The following is an 18,620-nucleotide window of genomic DNA, read 5'->3' as shown; positions in this document are numbered from 1 at the left end:
ATCCCATCACAAATTCAGCTGCTATTTAGAGAACATCTGGATTATTCTGATGGAATAGGAGAATGCATGCCAAATTCAGGATGGATTGATTTATATCACTGATTTTAATCATAATTTAAATCACCAGACAGGAAGCCTTAATTTAAATAATCAATTTTATACTTTTGCATTTATACTTTCTATTTATTATTCTAAAGAAAGTCGATTCTGATTGTTTGCAAAAAGAAGTTCCAAATTATACCTACCAAGGAGGATACACTAGAGCTATACACCCTTATTTAAGCAATTATATATCTTAACATTTATTATGTTAGAAAACGGTGAATGACATGTTTTTTATTTACTTGATGATTTCATTTTTACCTATCATTTGTGTCAAGCTGCATTTGAAATTCTATTAAAAATACACAAAACCAGCATTGTAAAATGGTTTTTTTCTTTGTTAATTAAACTACCTTAAATATGCATGATAAATGGGGGGAAACCCTAAATTTATCAAACTAATTAATGATTTAAACAAATAAAGTACTATCTGTGGTTAATTGAATGGGTTGTTTCTCATAGACTTTAAGGTCAGTAGGGACCCTCGTGATCATCTAGTCTGATCTCCAGCACGGACCAAGGAGTCTAACATGTAAACAAGTCACAAGCTCAAACAAAAGCCCATGGTGCAATGAAGGTTGTTTCTGGTCAGCATGTCCTTCAAGATTTGAAATCTAGCAGATCTCATCCTCTCACACCTCATTTTTATTCACAGATTGGAATAGGAAAACAAGCTTTTCTTCTTTTTCAACTCCCAGTCCATTTTTCAACTTTAACTGAATTAATCACTGAAATGCACTAGCTGAATAAACTGAAAAGAAGAAAATATTGTCTCTGCACCTGCAGAAGAGACTACTGCTGTCAAAAACTGGCATAGCTGTTCACCAAAACCTGGTTCCAGGTGCTTAGCCAATGATTTCCAACAGTTCAGTAACCTTTAACACTTTAGCAGCAAGCATACTTTTTTAAAATGTAGTTTAAATGACCTTAATAGATTATAGTAAATTTAGTCCTTAATATAGGTTGCCATGTTTTCACATTTTAAATAGGTTTATTTTTATAACAAAAAATGCATTTAAGAAATCTTTTTTTTAAAATCAACTTTGACTAAATTTAGGCAACAACATTTGGACAAAGAGGTGCCAATCAAAATTATCTGGACCAGCATAATACGGTTGCCAAATTAGAGTTTTTGCAGGGTTTTTTAAATCAGGAAGTGTTGAGGCCTAGATGTTTTTTGGTTAAATAGTAGAAGCAACGCTTACTCTCCATTTCAATAATATGGATATCTAATTTGGGGCCAAAATTTGGAAGGACTGAAATGTCAGATCAGTATTTTGGGGCCAGATTTTTAAAGTGCAGTAGTATCTGCTATGTTCTACATTCCAATGAAAACTGAAAGCTTGAAAACCACCAGGATCCCCTAGAATCCCAGTACCAGACTGAGGCTTTTGTAGTACTCACTGTTGTACTGAGCTGCAATAACATCTTTTTAGTTTGTATGTTTTTGCTGAAGCACTAGCTGATAAATTTGTTTTGTATTTAAGATGTCTAATTTGCAAGGTGGGGACCAAAAACTAGCTAGATCTACATTCCAGCAGATCCCAGAGCTGAGTTTTTATGGCACACTCATGCCAAGATGTACTGGGGCCACACAGTTATTAGTAGAGTAGCAGCTAACTTAGGGCTGGTTTACACTTCGGAGGGAGAAGGGGGAAAAAAATCGATCCAAGTTACACAACTTCAGTTTCGAGAATAACGTAGGTGAAGGCGACATACCTAATCTACTTACTGCAGTGTCTTCACTGGGGCGTGCCGATGGGAAATACTCTCCCGTCGATTCCCCTTGCGCTTCTCGTTGATGTGGAGTACCGAAGGTGACACTAGAGCAATGTAAGCTGTCTTACATCGACCTAACTCTGTAAGCATCTACGTTACAATGTTGCTCCTGCTGATGTAAGTCACCAACTACATCAACTTAATAACTCCATCTCCATGAGAGGTGTAGCGCTTAGGTCAATGTAATTAGGTCAACGCAGTGTTAGTGCAAACACTGCGTTACTTACATTAGACTGGCGTCTGATAGGGTTGCCAACTTGCTACTTGCACAAAACCAAACACCCTTGCCCTGCCTCTCCTCCGAGGCACCACCAGCCCCCACCCCCCGGTCCCTTGCTCTCACTCACTTGCTCATTTTCACTGAGCAGGCTCAGGGGGCTGGGGTACAGGAAGGGGTCAGGGCTCCGACTGTGAGTGCGGACTCTGGGGTGGGGCCAGGGATGAAGAGTTTGGGGTACAGGAGGGGGCTCCGGGCTGTGGGGGTTGGAGTCAAAGTGTTCGGAGTATGAGAGGGGGACTCTGGACCAAGGCAGGGGATTGGGGTGTAGGAGGAGGTACAGGCTCTGGGCATGGAGTGCAGGTTACAGGGTGGGGTTCAGGGTGAAATGGGGGGTTCAGGGTGTGGTAGGGGACACTGGGCTTGGGCAGAGAGTTGGGGTGAGGGCTCTGGCTGGAGGTGCAAGCTCTGATGTGGGGCCAGGGATGAAGGATTTGGGGTGCAGGAGGGGTTGAGGGCATGGGGGGTGAGGGCTCTGGGATGGGGGTGAGGGGTTTGGGTAGAGAGGGCGCTCAGGGCTGGGACTGAAGGGTTCGGAGGGGGGGGATCAAGGATTGGGCAGAGGGTTGGGGCACAGGGGAGTGTGAGGGCTGCAGCTGGGGTGTGGGCTCTGGAGTGGGCATGAGGGGTTTGGGGTGCAGGAGGGTGCTGCAGGCTGGGATCAAGAGGTTCAGAGGGAAGGAGGGGGATGTCACAGGGGGGTCAGGGGTGCAGGATCCGGGCAGCACTTACCTTAAGCAGCTCCCAGAAGTAGCAGCATGTCCCCCCCTCTAGCTCCTATGTGGAGGTGCAGCCAGGCGACCCTGCCCCGTCCACAGGCGTTGTCCCCTGCAGCTCCCATTGGTCACAGTTCCCGGCCAATGGGAGCTGCAGAACATACCCTCCCAGTCCCTGGCCACCCCAGTGCTTAGGGGCCTGGTGGCCTCTTCTGGCAGTAGCACAGAACTACGGCAGGTAGGGAGCCTGCCTTAGCCCCAGGCTAGCAACCAGACTTTTAACAGCCCCGTCAAAAACCGGATGCCTGGCAACCCTAGGGTAGTCTTGCCCTCATTCTCCACCTAACCAGCAAAAGTAGGGAAGGCAGAACCCAAGGAACCACTATCCTTCCCCACAATGGGGTTATCCCCTTCCCCGGGTCTGAGAACACAGCAGTGTCAATACTCACTCCCTGTAACACCCTCCAAAGGCTCCTGGCTGCGGCTTTACAATAGAAGAGAGAGGGCGCGGCCAGGCCCAAACTCGACCTCTCATCACTGAGTGCGTACATGCGTGCAAGGTGAAGGAAGGACCCCGAGAGCTGCTCACCTGGGACAGGTGCAGCTGGGGGGGTGTCTATTCAAGTGCCTGATTTTTACACACACACACATAAACGCCAACGCCATGAGGGGTGTATTGGTTGGAGTGGCTGGTCGGGGCCCCTTTGCCAAACTCTGAGAGCATATTTTTAAATTATTTTTATTCCCCACCCAGCTTCCGATCAGGCATAAACAAAGGACGGCTTTAACGAGTGGTGCCGCAAAGCGCGGTGAGGTTTGCACGACAGTTCGGAGAAGGAAGGACCCCCCTTGTTTGGTGCTGCCCGGGAAAGAAGATGGCGGCTGGGGAAGCGAAGTCTGTGCTCTTCGTGTGTCTGGGTAAGTGCGGGGCGGCCGCTCAAGCAGGACTGGAGCGGGGACGCGTCCCCAGCGCTGTGGTGGGAAGGGGACGGGGCTCCTGGAGGTTGAGGCACCCATGGTTGGTGGATGGAGAGAAGGCCGTTCCCGCCTCGCTCCGGGACAGCCGCAGGACGGGTGGGGAGGGAATTAGCAGCCTCCCTACTGGAAAGGGGATAGGAGTAGAGTCCGTCCTCCCGTACCCTGAATAGAGTCTCCCCTCCCCACCAGGAAGGAGGAGAAGGTGAGTATATCAGTGGGGGGGCTTTCTTTCAGGGGAAGGGTTGATGTGCACCCTGAACAGGGGAGGAGCTCCTGTCAATGTAATAAACACTTCTGGTATCTCCCACCCACCATCATTCCCCTTCCTAATCTATTTGCCCACCCCAACAAGCTGTTATCTCTGCCCGGAGGGCTTAGTACAGTGTCATAGTAAGTGCAATGCCAGGCTGTGTGTTCATGTTTAATACCTACCTACCGAAGTTTGCAGAGAAGTTACGATACTATTCAGTATTTTCATTGATGAGTTGGCTAATGGGACAAAGAGTATGCTTATAAAATTGGAATGTGACACCAGGCTTGGAGGGGTTGCAAACAAATTGGAGAATTTTCTAAAATCAACAAGATGAACATCAGTGAAGAGAAATGAGAAGTATTTCACTTAAAAAGAAAAATTAAATGTTTTATTACAAAATGGGAAAAAACTGACTAAGTGGTGGTACTGCTGGAAAGGATCTGGGAGTTAGTGGATTACAAATTGAATATGAGTTAACAATGTAATGCAGTTGTGAAAAGGGCTAATATCTTTTTGAGGTGTATTAACAGGAGTGTCATATGTAAGACACAGGAGGTAAGTGTTCCACTCCACTCTGCACTGGTGAGGACTCAGCTGGAGTACTGTGTCCGGTTCTGAACTCCACATTTTAGGAAAGATGTGGACAAATTGGAGAGTCCAGAGGAGAACAACAAAAATTATAAAAGGTTTAGGAAGTCTGATCTATGGTGAAAGGTTAAAAAATATGGTCATCTTTAGTATTGAGAAAAAGGACTGAGGGAGAATCTGATAGATGTCTTCAAATATGTTAAGGGCTGTTAAAAAAGGACTATATTTAATTTTTCTGTATATTCTCTGAAGGCAGGACAAGAAGTAATGGGCTTAATCTGTAGCAAAGGAGATATAGGTTAGATATTAGGAAAAACTGCTTAATATAATGGTGGTTAAGGTCTGGAATACACTTCCAAGGGAGGTTGTGGAATCCCCATCATTCTGAGTTTTTTTTTTTTAAGAACAGGTTAGACCTGTCAAAAATGATCTAGGTTTACTTGGTCCTTCCTTGGTGCAGGGGGCTGGACTTAGATGACTTCTGACGGTCTCTTCCAGCCCTGTATTACTATGATTCTGTGAGTCTGGTTACCTGGCCCTTAAAATCTCCCTGATGCACTGGAAGATGATCCTTGAGAAGACAAGTCTTCATTTGTTAAATTAGATCTGTGTTATGGAACCATCAGTAAATATATGCACACAATCTGCTTTGCATTTGTAATGATAAATAGATATTCATTACACAGCAAATTACAGTTTAGTGCTTGATAATGTCTTCTGTCTGCAGTAAGTAAAACAGATAATAACCATTAATGGAACACATCTAGACTGTAAACTCTCTGGGGCAGGGACATGGCTTACTCTGTGTGTCTAGTCCAATGTTAAATAATACTAGAGAAACTTGGGAATGGAGAGAATAAATCATATTCGCTATTTTCAGGGAAGAATGAACAAAGTCAGAAAGTGCAAGCAATGGGGTGAAATCACTGTAATAAATGTTGTCAACTTCCCTGGAATTTCCCTTCATCTTATATTAGCTACCCAAAAGAGTTGGTGCCATATTACAACAAGGATTGAATGATGTGGGAAACAGCTTTATTTTTTTAATAAAGGCTGACCTGTCAAAGTTTCATTCATTTAAAGTATTTTAAGATTGCATTGAGCTTTCCTTCTGCCAGTGTTGGGTTTTGCTGTGTTTCAGCAGTTATCTAAAATTTCCCTGTGCCCTAAAAAGTAATCTTGATGCATTAGTATAATTTTAAGTATATGTGATATTTTTTGATTTAAAAAGAATAAAAGCTGAGCCCAATCAATTCAAAAATATGAATGTTATTTTTAACACCCATTGCAAATATCTGAAACTTCCAATATTTCAAGTGTTCAGCTGTTTGAAGGGAGAGACAGACTGTCATTTCTGAAGATATCCACTTGAGAGTTGATTCTAGAGAGTACAAGGATTCATGTGAAGTCAGGTTGTTTACGTCTACATTTGTTTTGAAAAACTAATAGTCAAATATTCACTTAACATCTGCTTTCTATTTGTAACAAGAGAAGCAGATATTCATTACACAGCAAAATATAACTTACTTAATAGTTGCATAATTAGATTGCTTCTGAATTTTTTCCTACCACAGAAGAATAAATGAAGTATCCAGCAACATAAGTAACCCAAATACATAAAAAGGAATTGGAACTGAGAAGAGGTGAACAAGTTGCAGTTTTTATTTAATTTAAGGGAAGACTTTTTTTTAAAAAAATTACTCTTTTTACACTTATGTAGTATCTTTTGTTGTAGTAGCTCACCCATTAATTTACCTATACCAATGCAAACCTTTAATGTGTATGTACTGCACCATTCTAAAGTGTGGGTTACACAGGTGCATTTACTCTGGTAGTTTCAGATTAAGTTACATTGATGTAAATTCATCTGTATAATGATGCTGCATGTGTACATTACCAGTGCAAATTTCTATAATGTAGACAGTGGATGAGGGACGTTGTGTTTCTTCATCTGAGAGACCCTGATTGTAATCCTTTTAAAAAATAATCCATACACTTTTTGCAGGAGTTGATGGATGGCTTTTGTGTTCTGGTGAAATTCCAATTTATCTTATTTATTATAAAACTAGGTAATATCTTTTGCATGCTTGTATTCCCCCTACAGTTTCAATTAGGTATGTCATCCTTTACTTTTATTGAAGTAGTATAGCAGTGCTTCTCAAACTTTTTTCTCATGGACCACTTGAAAATTGCTGAGTGTCTCGGCGGACCACTTAATGATCTTTCCACATGTTATATGTACCATTAGCTAACTATTGTAAAGCACTTTGGATAAAAGCGCTATCTAAAAAAAATTGCTAATAATAAACGTTTTTTTGGTCTGCAAATAAAAGCATACAACTCATATTTTAATATCCGTAATCTTATCTCTCTAATGTGATAGATGTGCCCTCTCTCCCCCCGCCATGGCAGCCCCTGAGCTGGGGCTGGGAAGGAGGGCAGTCTCTCCATAGTAGCTGCAGCCCTGGAGCTGGGGAAAGTCATCTTTCTCTGGCCACCGCAGCCCTGCACGTCTCAATTTCCCCCCACCCCCTCTTCTAGCCCCACTTCGCCCTACCACCTACCCCCTATTCCTTCCAAGGCCACCACCTCACCTTATATGTGCATCTTTTCCAGGGTCCACGCACCTAATTAGTGGAGCCACGCCTGAGCGGCTCCACTAGTTAAGTGGGTGGCGCTTCATTCTCTCTTATGCAGCCACCCAGGCATGCACCTTAGAGGGAACTATCTGCGGACCTCCTGAATGGAGCTCGCGGATCACTGTTTGAGAACCTCTGGTATATAGGGCTTTTGTGCAATATCACATATCTAGAAGTGTACTCTGACCCCTCCTAGCCTTGCATAGCTATGAAGCATTCTGCCTATAGAAAAAGCAAGTTTCATCACTCAACCATGCTAACATTACTTCTCTCTTAGTGGAGGGACTATTTCTTCTGAGAAAATAGTCCATTCTTCGTATGTGTTCTACCCATGATGTCCCCTAAGTCTGTCAACAAGGGTGTCGATTGGCATCGAGTTATCTCTTGCCCCAGTTAATCATTGCAGGGCTGAGGCATATTGCTGGTACAATATGGGGAAGTTTGCATTTTTCTCCTGTCTGTGGTACCTACTCTGTTGCTTAAGAGATTGAAGGGAAAAGTCTATTTTGTGTATATTGTCATCACTTTCTATATGGTGGCTTTCCAAATAGATTTACCAGTGTGGTAAATAATAAATTTTATGTACTACAAAAGAACCACATTGTTTCGCGAACTGCAGATGCACATACTGTGTTGCATTTTAATTACCATAGTTTCTGTATGATCATAAAATGTGAAGATCTTATTTACTGTAATAAGATAATTTGCACAAAAGGGGTTAGAACTAAGTTGCTTCAGAGTCTTAATTCTGAATTTCAGGACATGACTGAGACAGTCTCAAAAGTTAATATTGCATTAAAATATCTTCGTTTCGCTTCCATATTTTTTAATGAATTAAATGACTTTAACAGATGTTTTAGAAGGAAGTGAAATCTATTAATTACTGTAGGATTATTTTCTTTTGTTGAATGACCCTTCAAAAGGTGATGTTAATGAAGCAGTAATTTAAACTTTTTAAAAACTGATCTCATCTTATTGTATCGCTGCCAAAAACCACCGCCACCATCCGGTACTGTTCAAAATCAAAAATGGAACTCTGATTTTTGTGAGGTGAAAGAAAGTGACTTCCCTTCAATGGAAAAACAAATATACCCTATTGATTTGAATGTGAACTAAAACATCAGAAAAGTGTGAATTGTTTGTTTGATATCAAGCACCGCTGTAACAGAATATTAAATGATAACCGCTATTGTCTCTGTGAGATGCTTCAGAATAGATTCATCTGGGTAGCAAGTATTACTGGATTGCTTAGGCTATAATTTAGTATCCACCACTCATCTGAAGGTCTATAACCATGTTATATAACTTTCCTTCAACTTATTTTAGTGTGCAATATGCAATAGGCTGAAAGTGAAATGTATTTCAGGCTTATTTAATGTTGTTTCAGTTTAATTATGTGGCAAGACATTTACTTCAACCATTGGCACACCAGCAAAATCCCATTGTCCTCTCAGTAGGTTACTGTGTGTCCAATAATACTCCTTTTCCTTACAGGCTACTCCTTCAGACAGTATTCACTGTTTAAAAACCTGCCTTTGTCAGGCTGGATTAATTTTAAATCACCATTTTTAATCATGATTTAAATCAGCAAGCAGGAAACCTTTATTTAGATCATCCATTTTAATCTTGTTTTGCATCTGTTCTTTTTGTTTTCCTAAAGACAGGTTCATTCACATTGATTGGTATAATCGTGAAAGCATTTTGATTTGCAAGTAAATATAGCCTTTACACTAAATTTTGTATTTCTTTTTGCTAACCATGAGGATGCACCATATACACTTATGTAAGCAATTACACAGGTTTATGTACATTTATGTAGATTCTTAATCTTTATATTTTTATTATTTTGGAAAATGGAATTTTTTTATTACTATATTAATTTTTTTACTCGTGATTTTCCTAATGCAGCTTGACAAATTTGAATTCAATTAAAAATTCACAGAAATCCATTTTAAAGTTGTTTATTATTTAAATAAAAATTACCTTAGAGTGCTGGGAGCATAAACTCCCTTTTTTTTTTTCTTTTTCAAAAACATCTTTTGCATTTAAAACTAATTGATTTATTAAACAAAACAGGAAGTGTTAACTGTTAGTGACTTTAATTGATTGCTTCTGGTCACCATGCCCTTTGAGGTTTTTAGAGCTAGTAGAGCTCATCTTCTCCCTCCTCAAATGTATTCGTAGATTAGCAAAGGAAAACAAGCTTTCCTACTTTTTTCAACTCCCATTTAGTTTCTCAAACTTGAATGAACTAGTCCAAATTAAGGAAACACTCTGTGCACCTCCAGAAGAGGCTCCTGCCATCACAAGTAGCTCAACAACCCCCTAGTTCCAGGTGCTGAGCCAGTGTTTTCCACCAGATCAGTGGTTTGACTTTTCCTGAGTCTTCAACAGAATACTTTATTACCTTCCCTTTGAGTCTGAAAGAATGGAAGTATAGTGTTTTACTACAGTGGAATAATATCATACTTTTTAGTTATCATGAACATAAATGGCATATCATAACTGTGCTTTCAATTTTCCAAAACATTTGAAGTGGGGAAAGGGTAGAATATGAAAAAGCAGACTGTGGGATGAAAGTTTTATCTATGGAGGTATCATTAAAAAGAGGAGCCCAAACAATAGCATTGGCAGACTCTTGCTTTGGTATTGAACTTTATTTACTTTGGGCAAGGATGTGATATATTCCCAAATATTTTTAGCATTCTGCAGTGTTTGTTTAAAACATTTTTAAGGGGTAAAAAGGCAATGGAAAATTTTCTCTCAACGATGCTGGCCATTAAGATAAATACTTCAAGCAAACTTTTGCAAATCATCCAGTAAATCATAGTCAGAAATTTATCCTACTTGTTGCCAGTGCATAGAGGATTTTTGGGGATGGGACATCTGAAGACCCTAGAAGTTCCAGACTTGTTATGAGTAAAACTATGAAAGACAAGACAGAAAATGTCAATATTAACATCCATTTGAGATACAGTTCAAAATTCTGCTTTTTCAATTATGGTTTCAGAAAGTCTTTTTGTGGAGGGGGACAAAAAAAGCAATGTAATTACACCATACAGGAGGGGTACAAGATTTGGGATCATATGCAAGGGATACGTGACCCCTTGTGTGGCAAGTTCCATGGGGCAGTACCTTCACTCCCCTGGTGCAGTGAAATGGAAATAAACAGAGACTGCTCCAGAGGCCTTGGCTTGACTCCACTGCTGTGGATTCATCTAGGGGATATGATAAAATAAACTGTAAAAGTACTATGTGAACTAAAATCCTGTCCTATCTTGCTTCTTTTACCATAGATAAACTTTAGTTCAACCTCTTGTTTCTTTAGGGAACATTTGCCGATCACCCATAGCTGAAGCAGTTTTTAGAAAACTTGTAACTGATGAAAACATTGAAAATAAGGTCAGTTGTTTATTTTTACTGTTGCCAAAATATACTTTCTTCTACCAGTCAGTATTATATAAGCTGCGGGAAGGAAAACATAAACATTTGAATTTGTTTCTCTGTAGTGGAGGATAGACAGTGCAGCAACATCTACTTATGAAATAGGCAACCCTCCTGATTTTCGGGGACAGACTTGTATGAGACAGCATGGCATTATCATGAATCATATTGCCAGACAGGTACTGTACTCTTATTTCCTTTAAATGTGTATTTGTGTTTTTTATTGTTGTTGTTGCAGTGGATGACAGACAGTGCTGCTGTTTCTGACTGGAACGTGGGGTGCTCCCCAGATGCAAGGGCTTTAAGCTGTCTAAGAAATCACGGCATTGAGACAGCCCATAAAGCGCAGCAGGTAGAAAAGAGTACATTTTATTTCTTGACAGAACTAATAATTTTGTTCAGCCATAATTTCTCATACCAATCTTAACAGCCGTTTGATGAGTATATGGTATGTGTCAGATTGAATATTAAATATTAGGAGGATTGACTATTAAGTGAGATTTTCAAAAGCACTCAGCATTGGCTTCACTCTTCTAGTTGAAGTCATGTGGGAGGAGACTTAGGCCAACAGTTGAGTGACTTTGAAAACCCTACCTTTAAATGTTTAATATTCTTTCTCTGAGGCATATTTCTTCTATTTTGAATAATTTTGCATTGTCTTATCTTGTGAGTCCATGGCACATCCCAGGCACGTGAAGGAACTGATACGAAGGGCAGCATTTATATTGTACAGGTCCAATAGATGACCTGGCTTGTACTCTGCCCTGGTACTGCTGCTCTTAGGGTCAAAATTCTTTGAGTTGAAGGAGCTCCTGTCTCACACTAAGGAGCTCAGACCAAGAGTGAAAATAATATCAAAATATCTTCAAAGGAGAATTACAACTAGATATTTTTTGTAAACATAACTTGGGGCACTCTCGCTAAGAGTCAGGGAAGCACCATTCACTAAACGGAAACAGTCTGAAGTTTTGGAAATGCCTACCTCAGTTTTTATTTAGTGAGTATATTTCAGGCATTGCATTCCAGAGAGAGATGCACTGAAATAAACATAACTTCATGTATTTAAATGACTTAGACATTCAAATAAATGCACATAACTTATTTCCATTAACTATTCTCTGTGTATAGAGTGTTCCTTTAGGACCTGACCTTTCCTTAGCTTGAGTTCATCCCACTAGTTCTTGCATTTGACACAAAATCAAGTAGTCTTGTTAGCATCTTTCCTTTTTGTTCCCTTCAGAATTTTGGTAGACCTTATTGAGGTCATCCTTTACTTTTTCTGTTTCCAAAGAGTACACGCTTAGTTCCTCTAACCTTTCTGACTACATTCCCTCAATCGTACTAACTGCCCTCCGTTGACTTTTCCAGTTTCTAATTTTTATGTAACAACGCTGTGAAAGTTCCTTCCCCACTGTGAACTCTAGGGTACATATGTGGGGATCTGCATGAAAACCCCCTAAGCTTATTTTTACAAGCTTAGGTTAAAACTTCCCCAAGGTACAAACTATTTTACCTTTTGCCCTTGGACTTTTTTTTTTTTTTTTTGCTGCCACCACCAAGCGTCTAACAAATATATAATCAGGAAAGTGCCTGCTTTGGAAATGGCTTTCCTCCCAAAACCCTACACCCCCTTTCCTGGGGAAGGCTTGATAAAAATCCTCACCAATTTGCATAGGTGAACACAGGCCCAAACCCTTGGATCGTAAGAACAATGAAAAAAGCAATGAGGTTCTTAAAAGAATCACCTCTGTAAAATCGGGATGGTAAATACCTTGCAGGGTAATCAGATTCAAAACACAGAGAATCCCTCTAGGCAAAACCGTAAGTTACAAAAAGACACAAAAACAGGAATATACATTCCATTCAGCACAGCTTATTTTATCAGTCATTTAAACAAAACAGAATCTAAGTCAGAGCTAACCAGATTACTTACTAAGTTCTAAGACTCCATTCCTTTCTGTTCCCAGCAAAAGCATCACACAGACAGACCGAGCCTTTGTTTCTTCCCCCCTCCAGCTTTGAAAATATTTTGTCTCCTCATTGGTCATTTTGGTCAAGTGCCAGCGAGGTTATCCTAGCTTCTTAACCCTTTAGAGGTGAAAGGGTTTTTCCTCTGGCCTGGAGGGATTTTAAAGGTGTTCACCCTTCCCTTTATATTTATGACACATGCCCCGCCCCCCCAAAATCACAGATAGGGTGAAACGCTGGCTGGGATTTCTTCCTGGAGCTCTAGGAGAAAACATAGTTAATAAGACACATGCACCTCTAAATATACTACCAAGTATATAAAGACTAACAATATTTTCCACATCTCAAGGACGATTTTAACCAGTTGATTCTGTGAAACTTTCACAGGAGAGTGCATCAGCCACTTTGTTAGGAGCTCCTGAGATGTGTTGGATGTTGAAATCAAAATCTTAGAGAGCTAAACTCCACTGAAGAAGTTTTTTGTTATTTCCCGTGGTGGTATGAAGCCACCGTAGCGCAGCATGGTCAGTTTGCAAGTGGAAACGCCATCCCCAAACATATGGGCATAGCCTTTCCAGAGCGTAAACAATGGCGTAACGTTCTTTTTCACTGACTGACCAGTTGGTTTCTCTCTGACAGCTTCTTGCTGAGAAACACTACAGGGTGGAATTCTTGATCTGGTCCTTCCTGCATTAAAACTGCTCCCACACCACGTTCAGACACATCTGTGGTTACTAGGAACGGTTTGTCAAAGTCTGGGGCCCTTAGTACAGGGTCAGACATAAGTGTCGCTTTAAGCTGGTTAAAGGCCTTCTGACACTCTTTGGTCCACTGAACGGCATTTGGCTGTTTTTTTGGTTAGGTTTGTCAGTGCGGCGGCGATTTGGCTGTATTGCGGTACAAATCGTTCGTAATAACCGGCCAAGCCTAAGAAGGATTGAACCTATTTCTTTGACTTTGGGACAGGCCACTTTTGGATAGCATCCGCTTTGGCCTATAGGGGGTTGATAGTTCTTTGACCCACCTGGTGTCCAAGGTAAGTCACTCTGTTTAGGCCTATTTGACACTTCTTAGCCTTAACAGTTAGTCCTGCCTCCCTTATGCGCTCGAAGACTTTTTGTAGATGTTCCAAGTTTTCTGCCCAGGAATCCGAAAATATGGCCACATCGTCAAGGTAGGCGACTGCATATTCTCCTAATCCCGCTAGGAGACCATCTACAAGTCTTTGGAAGGTGGCGGTTGCATTTCTCAGCCCGAAAGGGAGTACATTAAATTCATACAGCCCGAGATGTATGGTGAAGGCTGACCTTTCCTTGGCAGATTCATCTAGTGGTACCTGCCAATACTCCTTGGTTAAGTCCAACGTAGAGATGAACTGGGCCCATCCCAGTTTGTCTAATAGTTCATCTGTGCATGGCATTGGATAGTTGTCTGGGCGAGTTACAGCATTTAGCTTACGGTAGTCCACGCAAAAACGTATCTCCCCATCTGGTTTGGGAACTAGAACCACTAGAGATGCCCATGCACTGCCAGAGAGGCGGATTGCACATATCTGTAACATATCCTGGATCTCCTGTTCTATAGCAGTTTTAGCTTGAGGAGACACCCGGTAAGGTTGGACTTTAATTGTGTGAGCATTACGTGTGTCAATGGAGTGGTATGCCCGTTCGGTCAGTCCTGGGGTGGCTGAGAACATCGGCTGTAGCTAGTGCACAGCTCCTTGATCTGCTGTCGCTGCATACGCCCAAGGGTCATGGAGAGGTTCACCTCTTCTACACCACCAGCACTTTTCCCTTCGTAGTAGACACCTTCAGGCCACTCAGCGTCATCTCCTCCCTGGGCTGTAAACTGACAAACCTTTAATTCTCTGGAATAAAAGGGCTTTAGAGAATTAATATGGTACACCTTAGGCTTTTGTTTGGAGGTGGGGAATGCCATGAGCTAATTAACAGCTCCCAGGCGTTCCTGGACCATGAATCACCCTTCCCATGACGCTTCCATTTTATGGGCCCGGAGTGCCTTTAAGACCATGACCTGGTCCCCTACTTTGAAGGAACGCTCTCTGGCATGTTTATCATACCAGGCTTTTTGCTCTTTTTGAGCATCCTGTAAGTTTTCTGTAGCAAGGACTAGAGAGGTTCGGAGGGTGTTTTGTAGGTTGGTTACAAAGTCCAGAAAGTTAGTTCCTGGAGAAGGTGTAAACCCATCCCATTGCTGCGTCACCAACTCTAATGGCTCCTTAACCTCACGGCATACAAGTTCAAATGGGGAAAACCCTAAACTGGGATGTGGTACAGCTCTGTAGGCAAAGAGCAACTACTACAACACTAGGTCCCAATCATTGGAGTGCTCATTTACAAATTTACTTATCATGGCCCCCAAAGTTCCATTAAATTTCTCCACCATGCCATTTGTTTGATGGTGGTAAGGAGTGGCAACCAAGTGATTTACCCCATGAGCTTCCCAAAGGCTTTCCATAGTTCCTGCCAGGAAATTAGTTCCTGCATCTGTGAGGATGTTGGAGGGCCAACCTACCCTGGCAAAAATGTCTGCTAGTGCCTGGCACACACTTTTAGCCCTGGTGTTGCTTAGAGCTACTGCTTCCGGCCATCCATGGGTGGCAAAATCCATGACAGTCAGTATGTACTGCTTTCCTCTGGCTGTCTTTTTCGGAAAAGGATCCAGAATATCCACAGCTACTTGCTGAAATGGAACCTCAGTTATGGGGAGTGGCTGGAGAGGGGCTTTGATCTGGTCTTGGGGTTTTCCCACTCTTTGGCATACCTCACAAGACTGGACATAGGTAGAAACATCTTTGCCCATTCCCTCCCAGTGAAATGATCTCCCCAAACAGTCTTTGGTCCTGTTCACGCCAGCATGGCCGCTAGGATGATCATGGGCTAAGCTCAAGAGCTTGACCTGGTACTTAGTTGGAACTACCACCTGTCTCTGAGGATGCCAGTCTTCCTGGTATCCGCCAGAAAGAGTTTCCTTGTATAAAAGTCCTCTTTCTACAACAAACCTGGATTGATTAGAAGAGCTGAGAGGCGGTGAGTTGCTCCGTGCCGCCGTCCAAGCTCTCTGGAGGCTTTCATCTGCTTCCTGTTCGGTCTGGAACTGTTCCCTTGATGCTGGAGACATCAGTTCCTCATTGGATTGTGGACCTATGCTTGGTCCCTCTGGAAGCAATGTAGGGGATGGGGCTGTTTCTGTGGACTGTGAATCCGCTGGTGCATTATGTTGGGGTTCAGGCTCTAGCTGAGTCTCTTGTGTAGGGTTATTGGCTGCTGCCGGTTCTGGGACTGGCTCTGTCTGGGTCTCTGGGACTGGATCCACTACTGCTGTTGCAGATGTTGTCACCTCTGACTGGGTCCTGTTAGAAGTTTCCAGAACAGAGCTAGGCATGACGGCTTGTTTAGCCTGGCTGCGGGTGACCATTCCCACCCTCGTGGCTAGCTTCACATGATTGGCCAAGTCTTCCCGCAACAGCATGGGGATGGGATAATCATCATAGACTGCAAAAATCCACGTTCCTGACCAGCCCTTGTACTGGACAGGCAACTTGGCTGTAGGCAAATTGAAAGAGTTGGACTTGAAGGGTTGAATCGTCACTTGGATCTCTGGGTCGATTAAATTGGGGTCCACTAAGGAAGCATGGATAGCCGACACTTGTGCTCCAGTGTCCCTCCACGCGGTGACCTTCTTCCTGCCCACACTCAGTTTCCCTCCACTCTGAGGGTATCTGGGAGGTACCTGGGCCTGAGGACCTCTGGTGTGATTCCCGTGCAATGAACGGTAATCTGTTGGGATTCTTCGGGCAGTTGGCCTTTACATGCCCTGGCTCGTTACATTTAAAACATCGTCCACCTGACTGGTCATTGGAGTGAGGTGGGTTGCTGGAGAACGGTGTGGTGGGATGATAAGGTGTCTGGAGGGTTCCTTGTGGGGGTAGTTGGGGCCTTGGGCTGCCCCCGGTAGTAGGGTGTGGTTTGAGGTTGTCCCTTCTGGTATCTGCTCCAACTGCAACCAGTTTTTTTTCTTTTCTGCCACCTCCACCCATTTGGCTCCAATCTACCCCACCTCAATTACAGTTTTGGGCTTCCCATCTAGGATGTATCTTTCTATTTCCTCAGGAACACCCTTTAAGAACTGCTCCATTTGCATTAGGAAGGGCAAATCTTCTGGAGATTTAACACTTGCTCCTGATATCCAGGCATCCCAATGTTTTCACAATGTGGCAGGCATGTCGGGTAAATGACACGTCTCGTTTCCACCTTGGGCTCTGAACCGCCAACAGGAATGCTCGGGTGTTAGCCCCATTCTGACTCTCGCCATGGTTTTAAACAGTTCATACTTGTTCATGTGTTCCTTAGGCATTTCAGCCACCACCTCAGCTAAGGGTCCACTGAGTTGCGGCCTCAGCTCTACCACGTATTGGTCTGTAGAGGTGCTGTACCCAAGGCAGGTCCTTTTGAAGTTTTCTAAGAAGACCTACTTATCATTGCCTGCCTTGTAGGTGGGGAACTTTCTGGGATGGGAAGTGGTACCTGGAGAAGGATTGCAAGGGTTTGTTGGTATATTCTGCTGAGCCTTTGCCTTCTCCATCTCCAGTGCATGCTTCCTCTCTTTTTCCTTCTCCTCCAGTTCTTTATCCTTTGCCTCCATAGCTCTCCTGTGGGCAGCCTCTTGTTTTTTTTCTGCCTTTTTCGCTGCCTCCATTTCTTTGTCCTTTGCCTCCATTTCTCTCCTGTGGGCAGCTTCTAGGGCTTTTTCTACCTCTTTTGCTGCCTCCAGTCTGATTAACTCCAATTTGTGTTGTGTCTTGGTTTCTGTCATCTTTGCTTCTCTGTTTTTAACTAACTTTACATTCGAGAGTTAGAAATAAAACAAACAAATAAAAAAAACTTGGCTTGTAAAATTTTGCTGTGCTGTATAATGATACCTATATTCTCTGATAGTGATTGTCAGCCTACAGAAAAATCCTTAAAAAAAAAAAACAAAAAAACCCTAACACCTTTGTCTCCAGGCAAATAGACAGAAAACCCCTCTAGTTGCTCTTAGGTAAAAAACAACTTCAGGTCTGTGAAGACTTATGAATTTCCCTGCAGGAGGTTAACTACCCTGCCTTTAGGTAGAGAGAACTCCAGCTCACAAAAGACAATTATCGTTTGTCTCTGCTCTGGCCCCCAAGCAGACACCAAAAAAAAAAAAAAAAAAAACCCAACTCTAACTGCTTTCAGCTTAAAACCTGCTTTCCAGCAGCCCAAAGGGGAAAAAAAAATATTTCCTTTTAAAATCTGTGCTTCTGGTTCAAAAAATCTCAAATTGATCTCAAAATGATTTCAAGTTAATCCCACCGCTCTGCCACCATGCCAAGGTTCCTTCCCCACTCTGAACTCTAGGGTACAGATGGGGGGACCTGCATGAAAACCCCCTAAGCTTATTTTTACCAGTTTAGGTTAAAACTTCCCCAAGATACAAACTTTTTTACCTTTTTGCCCTTGGACTTTTTTTTTGCTGCCACCACCAAGCGTCTAACAAATATATAATCGGGAAATAGCCCACTTGGAAACGTCTTTCCTCCCCAAACCGTATACCCCCTTTCCTGGGGAAGGCTTGATAAAAATCCTCACCAATTTGCATAGGTGAACACAGGCCGAAACCCTTGGATTTTAAGAACAGTGAAAAAGCAATCAGGTTCTTAAAAGGAGAATTTTAATTGAAGTAAAAGAATCACCTCTGTAAAATCAGGATGGTAAATACCTTACAGGGTAATCAGATTCAAAACATAGAGAATCCCTCTAGGCAAAACCGTAAGTTACAAAAAGACACAAAAACAGGAATATACATTCCATTCAGCACAGCTTATTTTATCA

General features: G+C 42.3%; 2 protein-coding genes across 3 annotated transcripts in view; one reads left to right on the top strand and one right to left on the bottom strand.

The window, feature by feature from the left end:
* SH3YL1 (SH3 and SYLF domain containing 1) overlaps nt 1-3,440 on the bottom strand; it is a 102,300-nt gene extending 98,860 nt beyond the window's left edge. The window contains exon 1 of the mRNA XM_084622621.1: nt 3,324-3,440. Within this exon, the coding sequence (XP_084478747.1) occupies nt 3,324 (1 nt within the window). The 5' untranslated portion in view covers nt 3,325-3,440. The remainder of the gene's footprint in view (nt 1-3,323) is intronic.
* The window catches only part of ACP1 (acid phosphatase 1), a 192,917-nt gene that overhangs the window by 161,168 nt on the left and 13,129 nt on the right, over nt 1-18,620 (top strand). The window contains exons 2-4 of one of the 2 annotated variants that reach the window (XM_084622623.1): nt 3,629-3,792; nt 10,661-10,734; nt 10,842-10,955. In XM_084622623.1, coding sequence (XP_084478749.1) covers nt 3,750-3,792; nt 10,661-10,734; nt 10,842-10,955 — 231 coding nt within the window. In that variant the 5' untranslated portion in view covers nt 3,629-3,749. Of the gene's footprint in view, nt 1-3,628; nt 3,793-10,660; nt 10,735-10,841; nt 10,956-11,014; nt 11,129-18,620 lie in introns of both variants that reach the window. The other variant, XM_084622622.1, reaches the window with a different exon arrangement.

The sequence above is a fragment of the Lepidochelys olivacea genome (genome assembly GCF_965140295.1).
Source record: "Lepidochelys olivacea isolate rLepOli2 genome assembly, chromosome: 3".
NCBI classification, from domain to species: Eukaryota; Metazoa; Chordata; order Testudines; family Cheloniidae; genus Lepidochelys; species Lepidochelys olivacea.
The sequence above is the reverse complement of the archived record's forward strand: the minus strand, read 5'-3'. Positions and strand labels throughout refer to the sequence as shown.